General features: G+C 54.1%; 1 protein-coding gene across 1 annotated transcript in view; it reads right to left on the reverse strand.

Moving 5' to 3' along the window:
• Window positions 1–2,369: 2,369 nt before the first annotated feature.
• CACNA1S (calcium voltage-gated channel subunit alpha1 S) overlaps window positions 2,370–16,603 on the reverse strand; it is a 65,403-nt gene continuing 51,169 nt past the window's right edge. The window contains exons 29-44 of the mRNA XM_049634325.1: window positions 15,458–15,514; window positions 14,492–14,620; window positions 14,227–14,292; window positions 13,539–13,630; window positions 12,210–12,369; window positions 11,085–11,212; window positions 9,983–10,079; window positions 9,527–9,629; window positions 8,496–8,597; window positions 8,083–8,207; window positions 6,766–6,894; window positions 5,740–5,990; window positions 4,272–4,357; window positions 3,425–3,516; window positions 3,082–3,219; window positions 2,370–2,934 (exon numbers count right to left, since the gene is read on the reverse strand). Of these exons, the coding sequence (XP_049490282.1) occupies window positions 2,683–2,934; window positions 3,082–3,219; window positions 3,425–3,516; window positions 4,272–4,357; window positions 5,740–5,990; window positions 6,766–6,894; window positions 8,083–8,207; window positions 8,496–8,597; window positions 9,527–9,629; window positions 9,983–10,079; window positions 11,085–11,212; window positions 12,210–12,369; window positions 13,539–13,630; window positions 14,227–14,292; window positions 14,492–14,620; window positions 15,458–15,514 (2,007 nt within the window). The 3' untranslated portion in view covers window positions 2,370–2,682. The remainder of the gene's footprint in view (window positions 2,935–3,081; window positions 3,220–3,424; window positions 3,517–4,271; window positions 4,358–5,739; window positions 5,991–6,765; window positions 6,895–8,082; window positions 8,208–8,495; window positions 8,598–9,526; window positions 9,630–9,982; window positions 10,080–11,084; window positions 11,213–12,209; window positions 12,370–13,538; window positions 13,631–14,226; window positions 14,293–14,491; window positions 14,621–15,457; window positions 15,515–16,603) is intronic.

The raw sequence follows: 16,603 nt of genomic DNA on the forward strand, positions 1-16,603 counted from the left end.
TTTCAAAGATGACTAGGGAGGGATCCATGGAGTTTAGGGTTCATGGAGTTTTCCAGAGACAACAGCACTCTGGAAGTCAGAAGTGAGGGCAGCTCCCCCTGGTGGGGCTGGCAGGAGCCATGCGTGAGGTCCAGATCCAGGGAAGGCTTCTAAGCAGAGGGCAAGGGTTTGCACGATGTTCTGAGGGTTTGGGGGTGCCTTTAAGGGTTTTAAGCAAAAGAATGAGACAACAGGCTTCTCCTTTTAGAAAGATCAGAGACAGGCAGGGAGGAAGAGAAGAGAGGAGCTGCTGAGACGGCAGTCCAGAAGCTGTTGCAAAGGAAGAGGCATGAAATGTTGATTGAACAGGTCAGGAAAGTCACTGTGGGCATGAAGACAGGTTGGAGAAGTACTTAGGAGGGTGAATCTGTGGGGCAAGCTGGGAGCCCAGGACAACACCCAGACCCCTGGTTTCAACAAGGGGTGGGTAGCACCCAAGAGTATACCAGAGTAGCAGCAGCCTATGGGGAAAGGACAGTGGGGTCGAATTTGGACACGATGCACTTTTGGCACAGGTAGGACATACGTGAGGAGTTGCTGGGGAGAAGGATACAGAGATGTAGAGGTTTAGTCTAGCCACATAGAACTGGGAATTTTCAACACAGAGGCAGCTGATGTGTGAGCGGCTGAGAGCAACCAGGAAGACCTCCCGAGTGGGAAGAGGGATCAAGGACACAGAACCTGAGAGGTAGATGGGCCAGGGGAGAGCTCACAGGGAAACTCTGGGTTGAGCACTTGAAAGGCAGGAGGAAATTCAGGAGAGGCAGTGGTGGAGACATGTCAGGAAGGAGGGAGAAGTCTATTGTACCTCATGCTGTCTAGAAATCAAGGAAGATAAAGATAAAAGAGGTCTCCTGAAAAAAAAAAAAAAAAAGGCGGAGGGAGGGAATCTCCTGGATTTGCAACAAGGTTGTGGAGATATTGGTGAATGTGGGCACAAGGCAGGCTGCATGGGGATGAGAAATGGGAACTAGAAATGGAAATGTGGATGAGGAGACAACCCAGGTAAGAAGTTTGCCCTTGAGTAATGAACTAGATAGATAGATAGATAGATGAGAGAGAGATAATAGATAGACCTCAGGTAGGTAGACAGGGCAGCTGTGAGGCCATGTTGTTAAGATGGAAACACCTTGAATGTGGTCCCTGCAGATGGAGGGAGCAGGGGGAGAGGGGAGGACGGGAGACGGGCTGGGGTAAAATCCAAAAAGCTGGCTGGAGGAGATGTCAGTCTTCCACTGGGTCAGGAGGAAAGGAGAGCAAGAGACAAAAGCATTGGCAAGCTCATCAGTTTGGTAACAGGAGCTGAGGGAGGGGACCTTCTGGCGGCCTCTGCTTCTCTGTGGAGGAAGACAGCAGGCTGTCGAGGGAAGGCGTGGGGGAAGCCAGTGGTGTCGAGGTTTGAGGAGCGGAGAGCTGGAACGGTCCGGGACCACACATCTGCGGCCAGGGCGAGTCTCCCTGCCCTTGCCCTTGCCCTTGCAGCCTGGGGCCCGCCCAAGGAGCCCGAGGAGCCCACTTGGGGGTTTGCCAGGAGGCTGCGGGGGCGGCCCGGTGGTCACCACAGCCACCCAGCCACCAGCGCTGGGCAAGCTCGGTGAAGGGATGGCAAGGAGAGGAAAGAGTATCCAGAGAAAGGCACCGCTGGGACCTGGCGGGCCTAACTGCCTCTCACTGGCTGTGTGACCACAGGCATGCCACATCACCTCTCTGTGCCTCCACTGACACATCCGTAAATCCCTTTCAACCCTTAAAAACCCTGCCTTGCGAGGGTGCAATGAGAATGAAATGGACGCTGTGTGGAAATGCTTTGTACCTAGAACGTAAAACACCCCACGGCGCGGGACAGCGTCTGGCACACAGGAGGTACTTGGTAAGTAGGAGCCACTGTGACTCATCACTGCTTGGTGTGGGTAAGAGGAGCTGTGGAAACTGCAGATCTTTGATATCCAGGGGCACAAATACGTGAGGGACCTGAGGCCTATGTCAGTGGTGGATTCTGGCCAAAGGGACACGGTCATAGCTTCAAAGAAGGTGGGTTGTGGTGTGGCCTGGGATGTAGGGCCATTGCTTCTAAGGCCGCCAGGCCCTCCTGCGGCGACGCGGCCCCGGTCAGTGGAACTGGCCATGCACTTCTAGGAGAATCCACGTTCTCCACGATGAGCCCCTCTCTGCTGCACGCAGGATACCTGCCCAGAGAGCCCCTCTGTTCTCCTGGGCCCAGGCTCCCGAGCCTGTGCGCGGGGTTCCTGGGAAATGGGGTGGGGAAGACGGATGAGTGAGTGTAGAAGTTTCCAAAACAGGAGACAGGCAGGGGCCAGGGGCCAATGGCATAGGCCTGGAGACTTTAATGTCCTGCTGGTGGGAGTGGCCTTATGCCAGACAGACACTGGCACTGACTGGGCCTATTTGAAAGACATTAGAAGCTCCATCCAACCATGCCTCTCGCCAGTGAGGAGAAGGGCCTGTCAATCTACTTCTTCCGGACGTGTCTTCCGGTCGTTCCTGACCACCCCTACTCGGCCCATCCATTCAGCTGCTGAGAGAGAGAGGGGCTGCCGTGGTGGGCTAACCCTTCTCGGCCCCAGCCCCTCCCTCACCGTTGGTCATGCTAGCTCTAAGCCCATGCTGCTGCTGTGCGGAACCTCACAGCCTGCGGGGCATCAGGGTCTCCTGGGAGCCCTGATGCTGGTCAAGGCTCGCCAGCGAGGACCTGAGGCTCAAGCGTCCCTGGGCACTGGCCATGCCCTCTGGGGACTCTTGTCTTTTCAGCAGCTCTGTCGCTGCCACCTCCACATCCTCTGGTTCCATCTGGCAGGCATCTGCCAGGGCCCGGCCTGTCACCGTGACAAAGTCAGCATCAGCCGCCAAGGTGTCCAGGCCTCCTCGAACCAGAGCCTGCAGGGAAGAGAGAAGGCTGGGTGTGATCTCCTGGGGAGCTGCCTCAGGGGTCTGCCTCTGTTGGCTCTACCCTCTCTCTACCCGAGGACATCACAGGGCCACCCCCGAACGCAGCCCACTGCTCTGTCCCAGCCCCCATCTCACCTCCTGTATCAGCCGGGCTGTTGCTGGAGTCTGGCACCTGGAACTACTCTCCTTGGTCCTACCGTGGTGGGATGCTTCCTCAGGCCCCGGGGCGGGGTCCCTCCTCTCCCCAGGCAGGGGAGGCTCTGCGCCGGCATGCTGTTCCAAAAGCACAAAAGCAAAGACCCCAACGGGGATGCTGGAGCCCGCTGGGATCCGGTGAAACTCTAGCCCTAGGGAGCCTCAGCCAAGACTCACAGAAAAGGGAGGACCCAGGAGTCCGGTCCTTTCTGTTATTAATGGACAAATTACCACCACACCCTTCCTATGCATAGAGTTTCTTCCCAGGCCTGTGCCCTATTACCTGGCAGAGGGTAGGAGACGCCTGGGCCCCGGGCATTTCTCTCTGGGCCAGCTGTCCTTTTAACTTTTCCACACAGGATTTGCTGTGGGCTCCTGTGGGCAAGACAGGGCAAAGGCAAGAGGGGCCTGAGTCAACAGAGCTCTGCCTGGCCAGGCATCCAAACTCTGAGAGCTCTCTGAGACCCGTGGGGCTGTGGAAGGGGTCCTAGAGGTGGATGTAGGCTGAGGCCCAAACAACTCCAGGCCAGGCAGGACCCTGTGTTGTCCCGTTGCCCTTGTACTTGTCCTGGTCTTTGTGCTTGTGGGTTTGGGAGGGGGAATCAGGGCCAGAGTTTGACCAGCTCTGGTCAAGCTGTTTCTCAGTGTGTCCATGTGTGTTTGCATACAGAAGTATGTGTGTGTGTGTGTGTGTGTGCGTGTGCGTGTGTGTGTTTACACACCATGGAGCAAGGCAAGTGCCCTCATCTCCCTTGAACTCCAGCATCCTCAGGGCTCTTGCTGTCACACACAGCAGTCTAGGACTTGCCGGGAGATTACCAGACCATCTGCCGAAGGGCCCCAGAGCCAAGGGGTCAGTCGTTCAGGAGCTGCCCTTCGGGCGAGTGGGTGTGAGTTTCCAGGCATGCCCCCTTCCCACCTCACTCGGTGACCTACATGACACCCTTGACCTCCGCCTGGATCAGGAGCTGGCCCTGACTGCTCTTCTGTCCCAGGCCCAGCTGATCCCACTGCAGCAGGCTCCCAAGCCAGCCCTCCCAGCTAGATTCCCCAAGCGTAAGGAACGAGCGAGGCTCCCCAGGCCTCTCTGGGAGAAGGCTCAGCTTCTAGGGTGCACAGAAAAGACTGACCCAGGACGCTTCGGGGCTGGCCAAAGGCTCCTCCTCTGGCAGCAGGCGTCTCTGTCTCTCCAGGGAACTCCCTTTCATAGCGGATGCTGAAATGGAAGCAAGGCTGGTGATAGGGAAGCAAGGCAGGCTGCTGGTTCTCCCGCCATCCTGCCCCTCTATGGCCCCAAACATCCTTTTCCCTCAGGATCTGGACCCATCATCGTGTGCAGCCTGGACTCCAGGGCTGGTGCTCCCACTGCTCTGTGCCCAGCCAGTCCTGGCTCTCTAAGAGAAATGGGCCAAATACATCCCCCACTCCTCTCCTTTGTTCAATGGTCCCTGCTGTCAGACATGCCCTTCCCTCTACCCTTTCCACATTCTGTTCATCTTCCGAGGCTCAGCCCAGCCTCACAACCTCCAGGACACTGGTTCTCAACCTTGGTGGTACACTGGATCACCTGGGGAGCTTTAAAGACTAGTAGTGGCCATGTCCCATCCCCAGAGTTTGCGGTGAGGCCCAGGAACTGCAATTTTGAAAGCTCCTTGGTGTTTCTGATGCTCGGTGGAGGCCGAGGAACGTTGTTTAGCTCAAATCTAGGCCTTTCCAGCCCATGGTGATCAATATGCCTGCATTCTCAGGACACCTGCTCTTTGTGATTATTCAGTCACTATCAGGTCCCGTGACACATCTCCCAAGAAGACTACAATCCTTTCAGGGCAGGGCCCAGGTCTGGTGCTTCTGTATTCCCAGAACACCTAACACCATGGTGACCCAAGGTGCAGGTGCCTCTCAAGGCTTGAGGGCTGAATTCAAAGGGTCTCTGAATGCAAGGGCGTGTAGACAGCTCTGGCCATGGGAAACACCTGCTCACGGGGCTTCTGCCCTGTCCTGCCCATTACTGAGGGTGTGCAACTCAGCCTTTCCAGGTCTAAGGTACCTCTAATCACGCGGCCTCCTATCTATAAGGGAAGGTCTGCTTGGACCTCAGCCCGCAGGTTGATTTCTGAGAAGCTCCCCGACTTCATCCCGCTGTTTTTTCATGAGATTTATGTAATCACGGATTATATCTGGTCGACAGCTCAGGGTGAAAGAGAGGGGGCCCAAACAGCAGTGAGATATCCCTGGAACCCAAATCCTACAAATAAACTTTAACTTTCCACAGTTGTAGTAAGCTCTCTTTCTAATCTAATACGTTCAGTAGGTCTCAGCTCCTAGAACTGCCGTAGATGATGGAATAAAGGAACCACGCAACGTTTGTGCCAACGCTGACATGAGGCTGCCCTCTGCTGGCCAAAGGAGTCTCTGCAGTCTGGGCCTGCCTCTTGCATTAAGGGGGAGGATGGATCCCAAAGGACACCAAGGCAAGCGGAGGACAACCTATATGTTTCAGGGTGTCCCCTCTCCGGAAAATCCTGGAACCCACTAACCATGTCTTCCCAGTCCTACCCCAGTACCCTTACACCCAAAGCTGGCAGTGACTGCCACTACCTGGAAAATAGCTGGCTGTTGCTATGGCTGCTGTTGTCACAGGCAACATTGGCATTGGCATTATTGGTGTTGGCATGAGCAAGAGGGTTGGTGCGTGGATCTTGAGGGAAATCCTCCAAGAAGACGGGTGATTCCAGCTCTTCCATCTCTATCTCAGCAAACTGGAGGGGTCTCTGGTTGGCCATCACAGGGGGCAAGGAGTTGGTCCTTTCCATGAAGTTGTCCACCTGGCCAAACAGGCCCCCAGTCCTCTAGGGTCAAGAAGGAGAGCATAAGGGCTGAGAGCAGTGACAGGGAAATGAGAGCTGAGAGTGCATGGGGACTGCCATACTGGGATGATTTGCTGGGAACAAGTGATGGTATTAGAAGAAAAATCCTATAAGGCCAAAGGGAAATGGACTGGGCTGTAAGGCAGAGAAGAAACCACCCGCCTTCAGAGAGTTCTCAGTACAATGGGGTAGACAGGACACATCTAAGGAACGACATAGGAGACACAGATAGCCAGATAGGGAAATATGGTATCATGGAAAGAGCACTGGATTGGGAGTCTGGAGAACTGGTTCTAGTCCCACCTCTAAAACTAACTAACTTGCTAACTTGGATATCTCATATAATCTCCTTGGGTCACCACTTCCTCATGAATAACCCAGAAGGTTTTAACTAGGTCATTAAGGTCATTAAGGACCTTTTAGTTCTGTAGCATCATAAAAAACACTAGACAGCTAAGAATTGAGGGCCAGTGTAACTGGAAGCAGGTGGGGCATTTGACAATGAAGGGATTCTAAGAGATAGTGGCTGTGGGGACTTGAGGAAAGGAGTGAGGCTTGGTAGAGGAAGGGAAGAAAATACGTGTTATATTTGATAACTGACTAGGTTGAGTCACTGATTTTGAGTCCCAAGAGATGTGGGCTGTGGGTGTCTTCAGTTTCCAAATTCCCCTCCTATGTGGCTTCTCGCCCTCATTTCTATGGGATGTTGCTATTCCCTGTGCCTGGGACACACAGGGTGGTCATGGCCTTCACATACCCGGAATATCCCTTCCTCCATCGCAGCCTCCACCATGGCTCTCTCCAGCTCCTCTTCAGCTGTCAGGTCTCCTGAGATGGTGCGCCGGATCTCTGGGGCTGCCTCTTCCTCAATGGTCCTCAGTCCGGCCTGGGGACAGAAGCTCCGTGACCCCTCCAGTCTAGTGGGGGAGACCAGACTGCTTCCCATGGCCTTGCTCATTTCTAGCTCCAGCTCCAGCCCCACTCTCTCCTGGACATTCAATGTCCCAGGACTCCATGAGGCCACTATGTCTTGCTCTGACTTCTGGGATGGTCCAACTTCATGGGGATTTCATATCCTCTCCAGCTTCCAGCTGGAAAAATCTTCTTACTCAGTAGAGTCTTTTAGACAAATGATCTCCTTTTACTGAATATGCCATTAATACAGTTTTTTAAGTTGATTAAAGCCATGGGACAAATCAAGATTGGTGTCACATGATAGCTTGCAGTGAGAACATGGCATCATTTCTGTGACGTTGCTGTACAAGATGTATATCCCTAAATCTATCATGAAGAAACATCACCTGAACTCAACCTGAAGGATATCCTGTAGTCTTCAAAAGCGTGAAGGTCTTGTCAAGGAAAGACCAAGGAACTGTTCTAGCTGAAAGAGTCTAAAGAGATATAACAACTAAATGCCATGTGTGATTCTAGATTGGATCCTTTTACTATAAAGGCATTCTTGGGACAGCTGGTGACATTTGCATGGGGCCTGAAGATTTGATGGTTATAATGTCTCAATGTTAATTTCCTGACTTTGGTGGTTGCATTGTGGTTGTGTAGAAGAATTATGTAGGAGAATGCCCTTATTTGCAGGAAATACATATGAAAATGCTCTGGGTTGATGGAATGTCATGCTGGGAATTACACTTAAAATGGTTCATAAAAAAGGTGTTTGTATTTTACACACAACTTTTAAAATCATGACACTGTTTTAAAGTAAAAATTGCAATTGAAATAAGTTTTTGAGCACACAGCCCAAAGGCACACATATTTTTGAATTTGTAAATTGTGTGCACTATAATTAACACCAAAAAATAGAAATAAAAGACAGATGAGATGAAACAAAGTTCTAAATTTCTCTGCATGCCAATGGACCAGTTTAAGCACTCAAATCCCTCTTCTGAACCAATGCCATTGCCTTTGGGTCTGTCACCCAAAGATGGAGGAGCTCCTGCCTGGCTCCTCACTCACCCTGGAGCCCTCCTTCCCTCTCTGCCTCTGTCACTGGCCTTCAAGGACATGGAGCCTGAAGACCTGGCTCAGTGGAGTCCCTTGGAGGTCAGGTTGGGCTTACCTGGATTTGTATAGTGTCCTTCTTGGGCCGATACCCATAATACTCTTCCTGGCGCTTCATGAACTTCCGGAAGTGCTCCTGGATGAGAAACGTGGCGTAGAACTTCCCTACAGTCACCTCATCATCTGCAGAAGAGTCAAAAGCGATGTCCTGAAGGTGGGTAGGAATCTGAACTAGGTTCAGAGTGGGAGCCAGGTGTAGCCAGGACCGGGCGCTTCAGGACACTCCTCTCCTTGCTGACTTGGCCAGTGGGCGGTTCCACCCTAAGGTTGGTACCCGCCCTGATTACCACCATGGGGTCTCTCCAAGGTATTTACGAAGGTTCTGGGCCATTCTCAGATTCCCACAGGGCTTCCTGGAGAAGTCCCCTTGTTCCCTGCCTCTGGATGCTGGTCTCCCAAAGCAGCACACACCTCCTATTGGAGGAATGACCTGGTCCAGGAGCTTCATGCTGGTTCTCTTCCAGATCTTCTTGATGATGGCCCTCAGCTCCTCATTGGCCTGCTCAAAGTTACCTGGGAGCAAGGGACAGGCAGGGGCAGCCCTAAAGTCACACGGCCCAAGTCAACTGCACTTGACAAAGACACCTAGAATTCTCCAAACACCTCATTCAACAAATGTTGGCCAAGATTTTGTTTGTCTATTTGGTTTTGGCAGCTGCTGTGCTGAGCACTGGCAAGAAGGGGAGGGCATCACCATCCCCCTGGGGCAGCCCAACCCTTGAGTCATGTTTCCACACCCCACAAGCCTTGGCTTCCAGTGTTCAGAGTGGCTCCCTTTGAAGTCTGTCTGTCATCTCCTGGTCTTCTCCCTTTCCCCTCAAAATCCTTTAAATCCCCATGGCCCTCTGGTCTATTCCAAGGACTCTCAGGCAACCTTCCTGTTGCCCTAACGTGGTTTCTCTCACTCTTGGTCTTCCTCTCCTTGCCCTCCCAAGAAAACCTTCCCTGTGGTGGTCTCAGATCCCTGCAGTGGTCCTGATTGCCTTCGGGGACGGCTCTGATACAGCCAAGCGCTAAGTGAGGGCTCAGGAACCAAAGAGCCCCCAGCTTAAGTCCTTTCCCTGCTCCCATGATGTCTGCTTCCTGGCGGCAGGGCACTCAGCTGTGGAGCTGAGTGTGGGCTGCAAGCCCAGGGCTACCTGAGGCGCCCCTCTGCTCCCCCCAGAGCCACACCACAGGCAGCCCCCACCTCTGCACGAACACTGCCTTTTTTTGGGCCCCATTCAGACATAGCTGTGTGGGAAGAGATCCTTAGTGACCTTTCCCCTGCAGAGAATTTTTGAGCTCTCTCGAAGCCCTGAGAGGCACAGCCTGGGGTCCTCCTTCTGCTTTTCCTCATGGCTCTTGGTTCCAACCCTTAGCTCTGAGAATCTGGCAGAATCTGTACCAGAAAACTCATCCTCTGAGAGAAGGGAGGGGGCTGCATGCCAGAAAGTTCTCACCTTCCGTCTTGATCTTGAGTGCTGTGCGGACCAGGGCGAAGAGAGTGGCGTTGAAGGTGACCGTGCCGTCGCTGTTCAAGGGCATGTTCATGCCCACCAGCCGCTGTGAGGGGAGGGGCAGTGGCTGGCTGCTGAGCTGGGACCAGGCCAAGCTTGGCAGGTCATTCTGGCCTGGTCTGTGGACCGGGAGGGGATGGGACATGAAGGCTGGGGGTGCAGGTGATTCGGGATGCCCTTCACGAGGGGATGGAAAGGTAAGTTGGGAGACACTGTTGACTGTTGGGAGACACTGATGAGTTGGGAGACACTTTAGGTCCTCAGGAAGGGACTTGGGGACCCAGGAGATGACTGCTCTAAAATGACTCATCCAATCAGGCCCTCATCAGCTTCCCTGTCCCTTGATACTGGAGCCTCTTCCTCTCCCAGGGGGCACCCCTCCCTGGTCGCGCTGGTTACCTTACATGCTACCCGGTGTGGGCAGAACTTCCCAAAGCCCAGAGGGGGTTGGATCCGTCTCAGCAGGGTCACCACATCCAGGTGTTTGATTCTGCCCCTGCAGGAGGACACAGAGACTTGTACACCAGGCGTCTCCACCCAGGACCTCCTCCCTGCTCAGAGAACGGCCAAGGGGAAGAGAGCCAGGTGGCAGGGGAGTGCTTCCTGTTTTCAGAGTGTGTATAGGAAGTTGAAGCTGAGCTCCTGCTTTAAAGAAGAAACAATGTTTGGGTTCACTGTTACCCACCACCAGGAATGGGCTGTCCTTTTTTTGGGCAGACATCCTTTTGAGACCAGAATTCCCTCAGATGTGGGATCTCCAGACCCAGAATCTGGACCTCATTTTCCCCACGGCAGAGCCTTCCTTGGGTTCTGTTTGAGCTGACTGGGGGGCTCTTGGGTTATATTAATAGAAGTAGAGGGTATGGATCACTGGAGGTGAAAGCTCACTTCCAGAGACTGGTAGAGAGCTAGAGACCTGTGTCATAGGTTGTTGTAAGGATTAAATGAGATAATGTACGCAATGGTTAGCACAATGCATGACACTTGGGAAATACTCATCAAATATGAGCTTATTACTTTTTAAAGAAAGAATATAAAGCAGAAGTGCTTCCCAAGATTTAACATAGGTATGAATGCCCTGAGGATCAGGTTAATAAGCAATGCAGGTTGTGATTCAGTCAGTCCAGGGTACGGCTCGGGGCTTTGCATTTTAATCAAGCTAGGATGCTGTTAGTCAGTGGACTAAAACTTTGGCTAGCCAGAGCCCAGAGCTGCTCAGGTACTGAGTTCCCTGCTCTCAGACGTGTCCAAGCAGAAGCTGAATGACCATTTCCCAATAAAGTCAAGGGGTTTTCTGTCCTGAGAGGCTGTGGGATCCCTTCTAACTCTAAGAAACTCCAATTTTCTGATCTGGGACCTCAGATAATGAAGGAAGAAGAAGTCCATTCATTCTTATTAAACTGGAGAGTGATTCCCTATAGGACACGAGGACAGGGGCTAGGATGGGGGGGTGTGGACAGTGAAGGGAGGAGTCTGCACAGAATCTACAGACTGGACTCACTTAGCCTCCGGGTCATACTCTGCCCAAATGGCTTTGAACTCATCCAGGTGATGGGGGCCCAGGATGGACCAGTCCCGGGTGAGGTAGTCAAAGTTGTCCATGATGACAGCTACAAACAGGTTGATGATCTGCAAGAGGAGAACCAAGGGCTGCCACCACGGGAAAGCAGGTGACAATGGGGAGGGGCTGGGGGCTGGGAGATGTCCACTGGGTAAGGGGGCCAGAGCTCCTTCCTACTTGGGCCCTCACTGCAGTCCTTCCGAATGACCTGCGTCCCAAACACTAGTGACCTATGTCACACCTCTGCGCTCCTCCATAGACAGTGTCCTCTGCCCGGGTTCTTGGTGCTGATCCTTTAAAACCCAGCTCAAGCTCCTCCATCTCAGCCTCTTGCCCCCGCCCCAGAGAGATGAGCCCCCTCCTCTGTGCCCTCACTGGACCGTGCGTCATTACTGCTCTTGCCTTTTCTGTGTCTAGTGGGCGTCCCTTTGAACTGCAAGGCTTGCTCACACATGGATTCCCCAGGTGCCCAATGAGCTCCTCCAGGGCCAGACTGGGTCTTATCATGTTTCTACCCTCTGCACTGAGCCCAGGGGCACACAGATGCTCACACAACTGTTTTGACCGAATATAGGGAAGAAAATAGAGTGAAGAGACGACAGTCCCATGGATACTGCTGGCTCTTTGCGTTCCACATGAACAGACAGCAGCCCTCGCGTCTTAGAACAATCTGTGCTCTGTTTCTAACCCCATTCGGGACCTCCTCTGGGACCTTATTTCCAGAGCCCCAGCCTCCTCACAGCGGGGCCACTTTCTCTTCGGAGGAACAGGGAGGGGCAAATGGCTTTACTGGGAGCCCCTATTTATTTAGGACAGAGCCCCCACTAAATTCTTTTGATTATTCATTCGTAACCAAAAAAGGTAAAAAACAAAAACAAAAACAGAAACAAAAAACCTTTAGCAACCCCTCAGAAAACGAAGCCACCCGCAGGATGGCCAGAACCAGAATAATCTAACCAGAGCCTCCTGCCTCCTGTGCCCCTGAGGTCAATCCCCAAGAGACAGAAGCTGACGGGGAAGTGGGGGGCAGATTCCCTTGTGAAATCACCCTCCTCGCCATCTCACCAGGAAGGCGCAGAGCATGTAGAAGCTGACGAAGTAATAGTAGGCGAAGTTGGTGCCACACGTGTACTCCTCACCCGGGGCATAATCCGATTCGGGGTCACACAACTTGCCGTAGCTGCAGGCCAGGAGGATCTCCTGCCACGCCTCACCTGTCGCACACCTGGAAGAGATGGGCTTCTGTTGGCCTTTTCACTCTTTTTTTTTTTTATTCGTTGAATGTTTATTTTTGAGAGAGAGAGAGAGAGACAGAGCAAGAGTGGGGGAGGGGCAGAGAGAGACACACACACAGAATCCGAAGAGGGCTCTGGGCTCTGAGCTGTCAGCACACAGCCTGACATGGGGCTCGAACTCACGAACCACGAGATCATGACCTGAGCCGAAGTCGGACGCTTAACCTACCCAGGCACCCCGAAGGCATGTCCACTCTTGGGCAGCCCCTCAGGAGGCCAGCAGCCTGGCAGGAGCAGAGTATGGACAGACGAGCAGACTAGGGCTGCTCCCCCAACCCAAAGGAAGCAGTTCAGATCCCTGGGTTCACCAAGTAGCTCAGTGTGAGGCAGGCCTCAGTTTCCTCTCTGTGCCGCGGCCCCACTGCTCTGTCCCTTAAGGAGCACTATAGGTAGGAGCTGAACTAAAGAAAAGGGGCAAAATCAATCCATGATTCAACTCCCTGGTGGGGGGTCACACAGGAGAGCCCTGTGCTGGCCAAGGTGACATACTCTTTTGAAGGGACATGTGACTTCTGTCTCCTGTTTCAGTGGGATGAGATCAGGGGAATATACCGTACTCCACTTAGACCAGCTACGTCATTTTTGGGGCCCAGTGCAAAACAAAGATGTGGGGCCATTTGTTGAAAAATGATTTTAAAAATGGCATCGGTTGCATAATGGTGAGCGCGGCTAACTTCTAAAAGTGATCAAACATTTCAAAACAGGGACAGGAGAGACTTAGCTCTTCTTTTTTTTTCTTCTTCTTCTTTTTTTAAAAAATTTTTAAAAAGTTTATTTATTTTGAGAGAGAGAGAGAGATAGAGTGAGCAGGAGTAGGGGAGGGGCACAGAGAGAATCCCAAGCTGTCGGCACAGAGTCCCATGGGGCTTGATCTCCTGAACTGAGATCATGACCTGAGCAGAAATCAAGAGTCAGGAGCTTAACCAACTGAGCCACCCAGGCACCCTGAGCCTTAGCTCTTCTGAGTGAGGGCACTGTGTTGTACGGCTGCTCAAACCACAGGGTTAAGAAGCCAGCCCTGCCTGCAACGTAGAGTAGAGCAAAGCAAAGGCCAAGGTCAGAGGGTGGGGACAAGGTGGGGACAGAAGGAGACTGGTACCTGAAGAGCAGCAACACAGCTTGTGGGAAGGTCTGGAAGTTGTTGTTCCGGTTTATTTGGGTCCCGTCCACCATGGCGATCTTACCAAACATCTGCAAATCACAAAGGGCTCCAACCTTGGGACCTAGGTCACAGTTTCCCCTCAGCGCAGGCCCCACTGTCCTCTCCCACCTGACCTACTCCCCTCCTCCACCCCTACCTCCTGCAAATCCCCTTTATTTTAGGCCACAGCACACCCGAGGCCAAATCAGTTAGATTATTTTCAAGGTTGGGTGAAGTTCGTCCAATCAAGCCCAAGGAAAGCCCAAGAGTGGACTGGTTTTTCCAATAGCAAGCCAACTTGGGGACTCAGTGTGGGGAATGGGGGGGAGAGGGGACACTGGAGGGTAGACTGGGACCACTTGAAGCACCTATCAGGGCCTGGGAGAGACACAGCCTGGCCCCTGCCGTTGACCTGCATGCCGAGGCCCCTCCCAGACTGCTCCCACCTGACCAGCACTGCAGCATCGGGGAGAAGGTGCAGTCTCCTTTCTCAGACTCACAGCTACGCCCCTGGTGGCCAGGATGGAAGATGCAGGGAGGGCAGAGGGTCCAACCTCCACACTAATTAGGCCTCTCTGGGGTCCACCGACGCCCTCTCCCACTTGGCCAAGATCCCTCCTTTGGCCTGGGCCCACCTGCCTCTCACCTGCATGCCGATGACGGCGTAGATGAAGAAGAGCATGACGATGAGCAGGGCCACGTATGGCAGGGCCTGGGGGTGAGGAGGGAGGGTCAGTGCACAGGGCTCCACGCCCTACCCTCCCCGAGCTCACTGCGGACCCCGTGGCCGCCCCAGGGCTCTCCCCCGGGCTGGACGGATGTCCCTTGCAGCCTCTCCAGGTACGTGCAGTGACCACGGCCCCCACGCAGACCTGGCTCGGACCCTGGCCAGGTAGGCTGGGCACACGCACCTGGAAGGACTTGATGAACGTCCACAGCAGAGTGCGCACTCCCTCTGCCCGGCTCAGCAGCTTGATCAGCCTCATGACCCGGAACAGGCGAAAGAAGGCGCTGGAGATGCGGGCGCTCTCGTCTGGGTCCTGCGGGCCGGCAGCCCCAGAGGTCAGTCTGGAGGTGGCACCTCACAGGGGTAGTAAGGGGCAGGCGGGGGAGGGAGGGGCAACGTGTGTGTGCTGGGGAGGCTTCCATGGATTGAGGGGGCAGCTCCACCCCCACCTCACGGCCCCTGCTGCGAACTGGCTCTGGACCACCCGTAGCCTTAAGGCTTTGGGCTTGTTTAGCCGAGAGGAGGGAGTGGGCCAAGCAGCGTGGTAAGCCCCTTCTCAGGAGAGGGCAACAGGGAGGTGAGGCTGTGGCCGGGCCTGTCCTCCTGGGGCCTCCTGCCTTATCTCACCTTCTCCTCAAGCTGCCACGGAGCAGAGGACCCTTTCAGCGCAGTTTCCCTAAAGCTTGGCTGCTCTGTCACCATCAATCAACATCGCCACCCCACTCAGCACATGGCTGTCCTAAGCCAGGCAAGCCTAGCCTTAGACACCCGGATAACTCTGGAAGGGGAGAGCCCTGCCAGGCTTCCTGTGTCCCCAGAGACCTCGTGCCAGCGAACGGTCACTAAGGTCCTGTGCCAGCTAGCAGTCACAGTCCTCTCGGGACGTTCCCATCTGGACAGAGGGAGCCAGAGAGACCCTTCGCCCCGTTTCCCGGGGCTCCGAGAAAGCCACTACATCCATGCACAGTCTACCGCAGAGCCCCCGCTCCCCCCCCGCCCCCAACCCGATCCCTCCAGGGCGCCTGCTCTAGGGAAGGAAGCCCTCAGTGCTGGATCCACCCCATGCAATCCACGGCCAGGCCCGAGCATGCAAGCTGCAGGGCAGAGAGCCGGCGGGCGTGCAGGGCAGGCTCATGCAGCCTGGAATTACAACGTTCCCGCAGCCTCCACCCAGGCAATACAGTCCCCCGCTGGAGGCCAGGAAAGTCTGTGGAGAGAAGAGACCGGGGGAGGGGAAGGGGAGGAGAGAGAGAGGAGGAGGGACACGGTGGGAAGGGGGGGGAGGTGAGGAGAGGTTGTCAGAAAGGACACACAGAAGAGTTAAAGAGAGAAAAGACAGAGCGGCAGGGGATGAAGACCCCGAGTGGCTGCCAATCAGGGGTGGGGGTGGGCGGGTGTGAGGATGAAGCTGTGGGAACAGTGAGGCAACAGGCTGGGGACAAGGGAGCAAGAAGAGGAGGGAAGACCAGACACGGACAGGTCCCTTCCCATCTCCAGGATGTGCCTACAGCTGACAAGGGGCTCAGGTGCTTCCTGTGTGTCTGGGTCACATGATACTGGGGCCATCCCTGCGGGGACACACTGGAAACACCAGCTCATCACTCTGAGGGGGCTCACACCCCTATTTCTCCCCGGGTCCAGCAAGGCTCCCTTGTGCCACTGAGGCCCTTATGGAAGTCCCATCCTCCAGGGGCTAAGTCCCTCTGGGGGAGTCTGAGACCCCCACCGCAGCTGCTTCTCTGCCCCGGACCCGGGAGCGGGGCCGAGGCCTCCATCATAGGGGCCAGGAGTTGCATGTGTGAGAGCCGCATTTTCTCCTGTTTACTCTAAACTCCTCTCTTAGGCCACCTTTCAGGAGAAACCTTTGTCCCGGAGTTGTGGGACAGAAGTCCTTGTTTCATCTTGCAATTATTTGTGGGTGGACTGGTTCCCAGTATACTGGTTTCCCCAGCAAGCAACATTCTCTTGGGCAGCTTTTCCCTGGACCACTGGTTCTCAATCCTGGCTGCACATCAGAATAAGCTGGAGAACTTAATATATTCCTTTGCTGGGTTCCCACCCAAGCCAATTAAGTCTGCTTCTAGGGGATGGGCCTGGCTCCAGGGGTTTAAACTGCATCCCAGGTGATTCTAATATGCAGCCAAGGATGAGAACCAGTGTTCTAGACCCATACCACCAATATGGTAGCTACTAAGCACATGTGGCTATCTGAATTACAGTGAAAATTAAATAAAATTAGAAATTCATCTCCTCGGTTGTACTAGCCACATTTCAAGTGACCACCAGACGCACAGAC

The sequence above is a fragment of the Panthera uncia genome, chromosome F1 (assembly GCF_023721935.1).
Source record: "Panthera uncia isolate 11264 chromosome F1, Puncia_PCG_1.0, whole genome shotgun sequence".
NCBI classification, from domain to species: domain Eukaryota; kingdom Metazoa; phylum Chordata; class Mammalia; order Carnivora; family Felidae; genus Panthera; species Panthera uncia.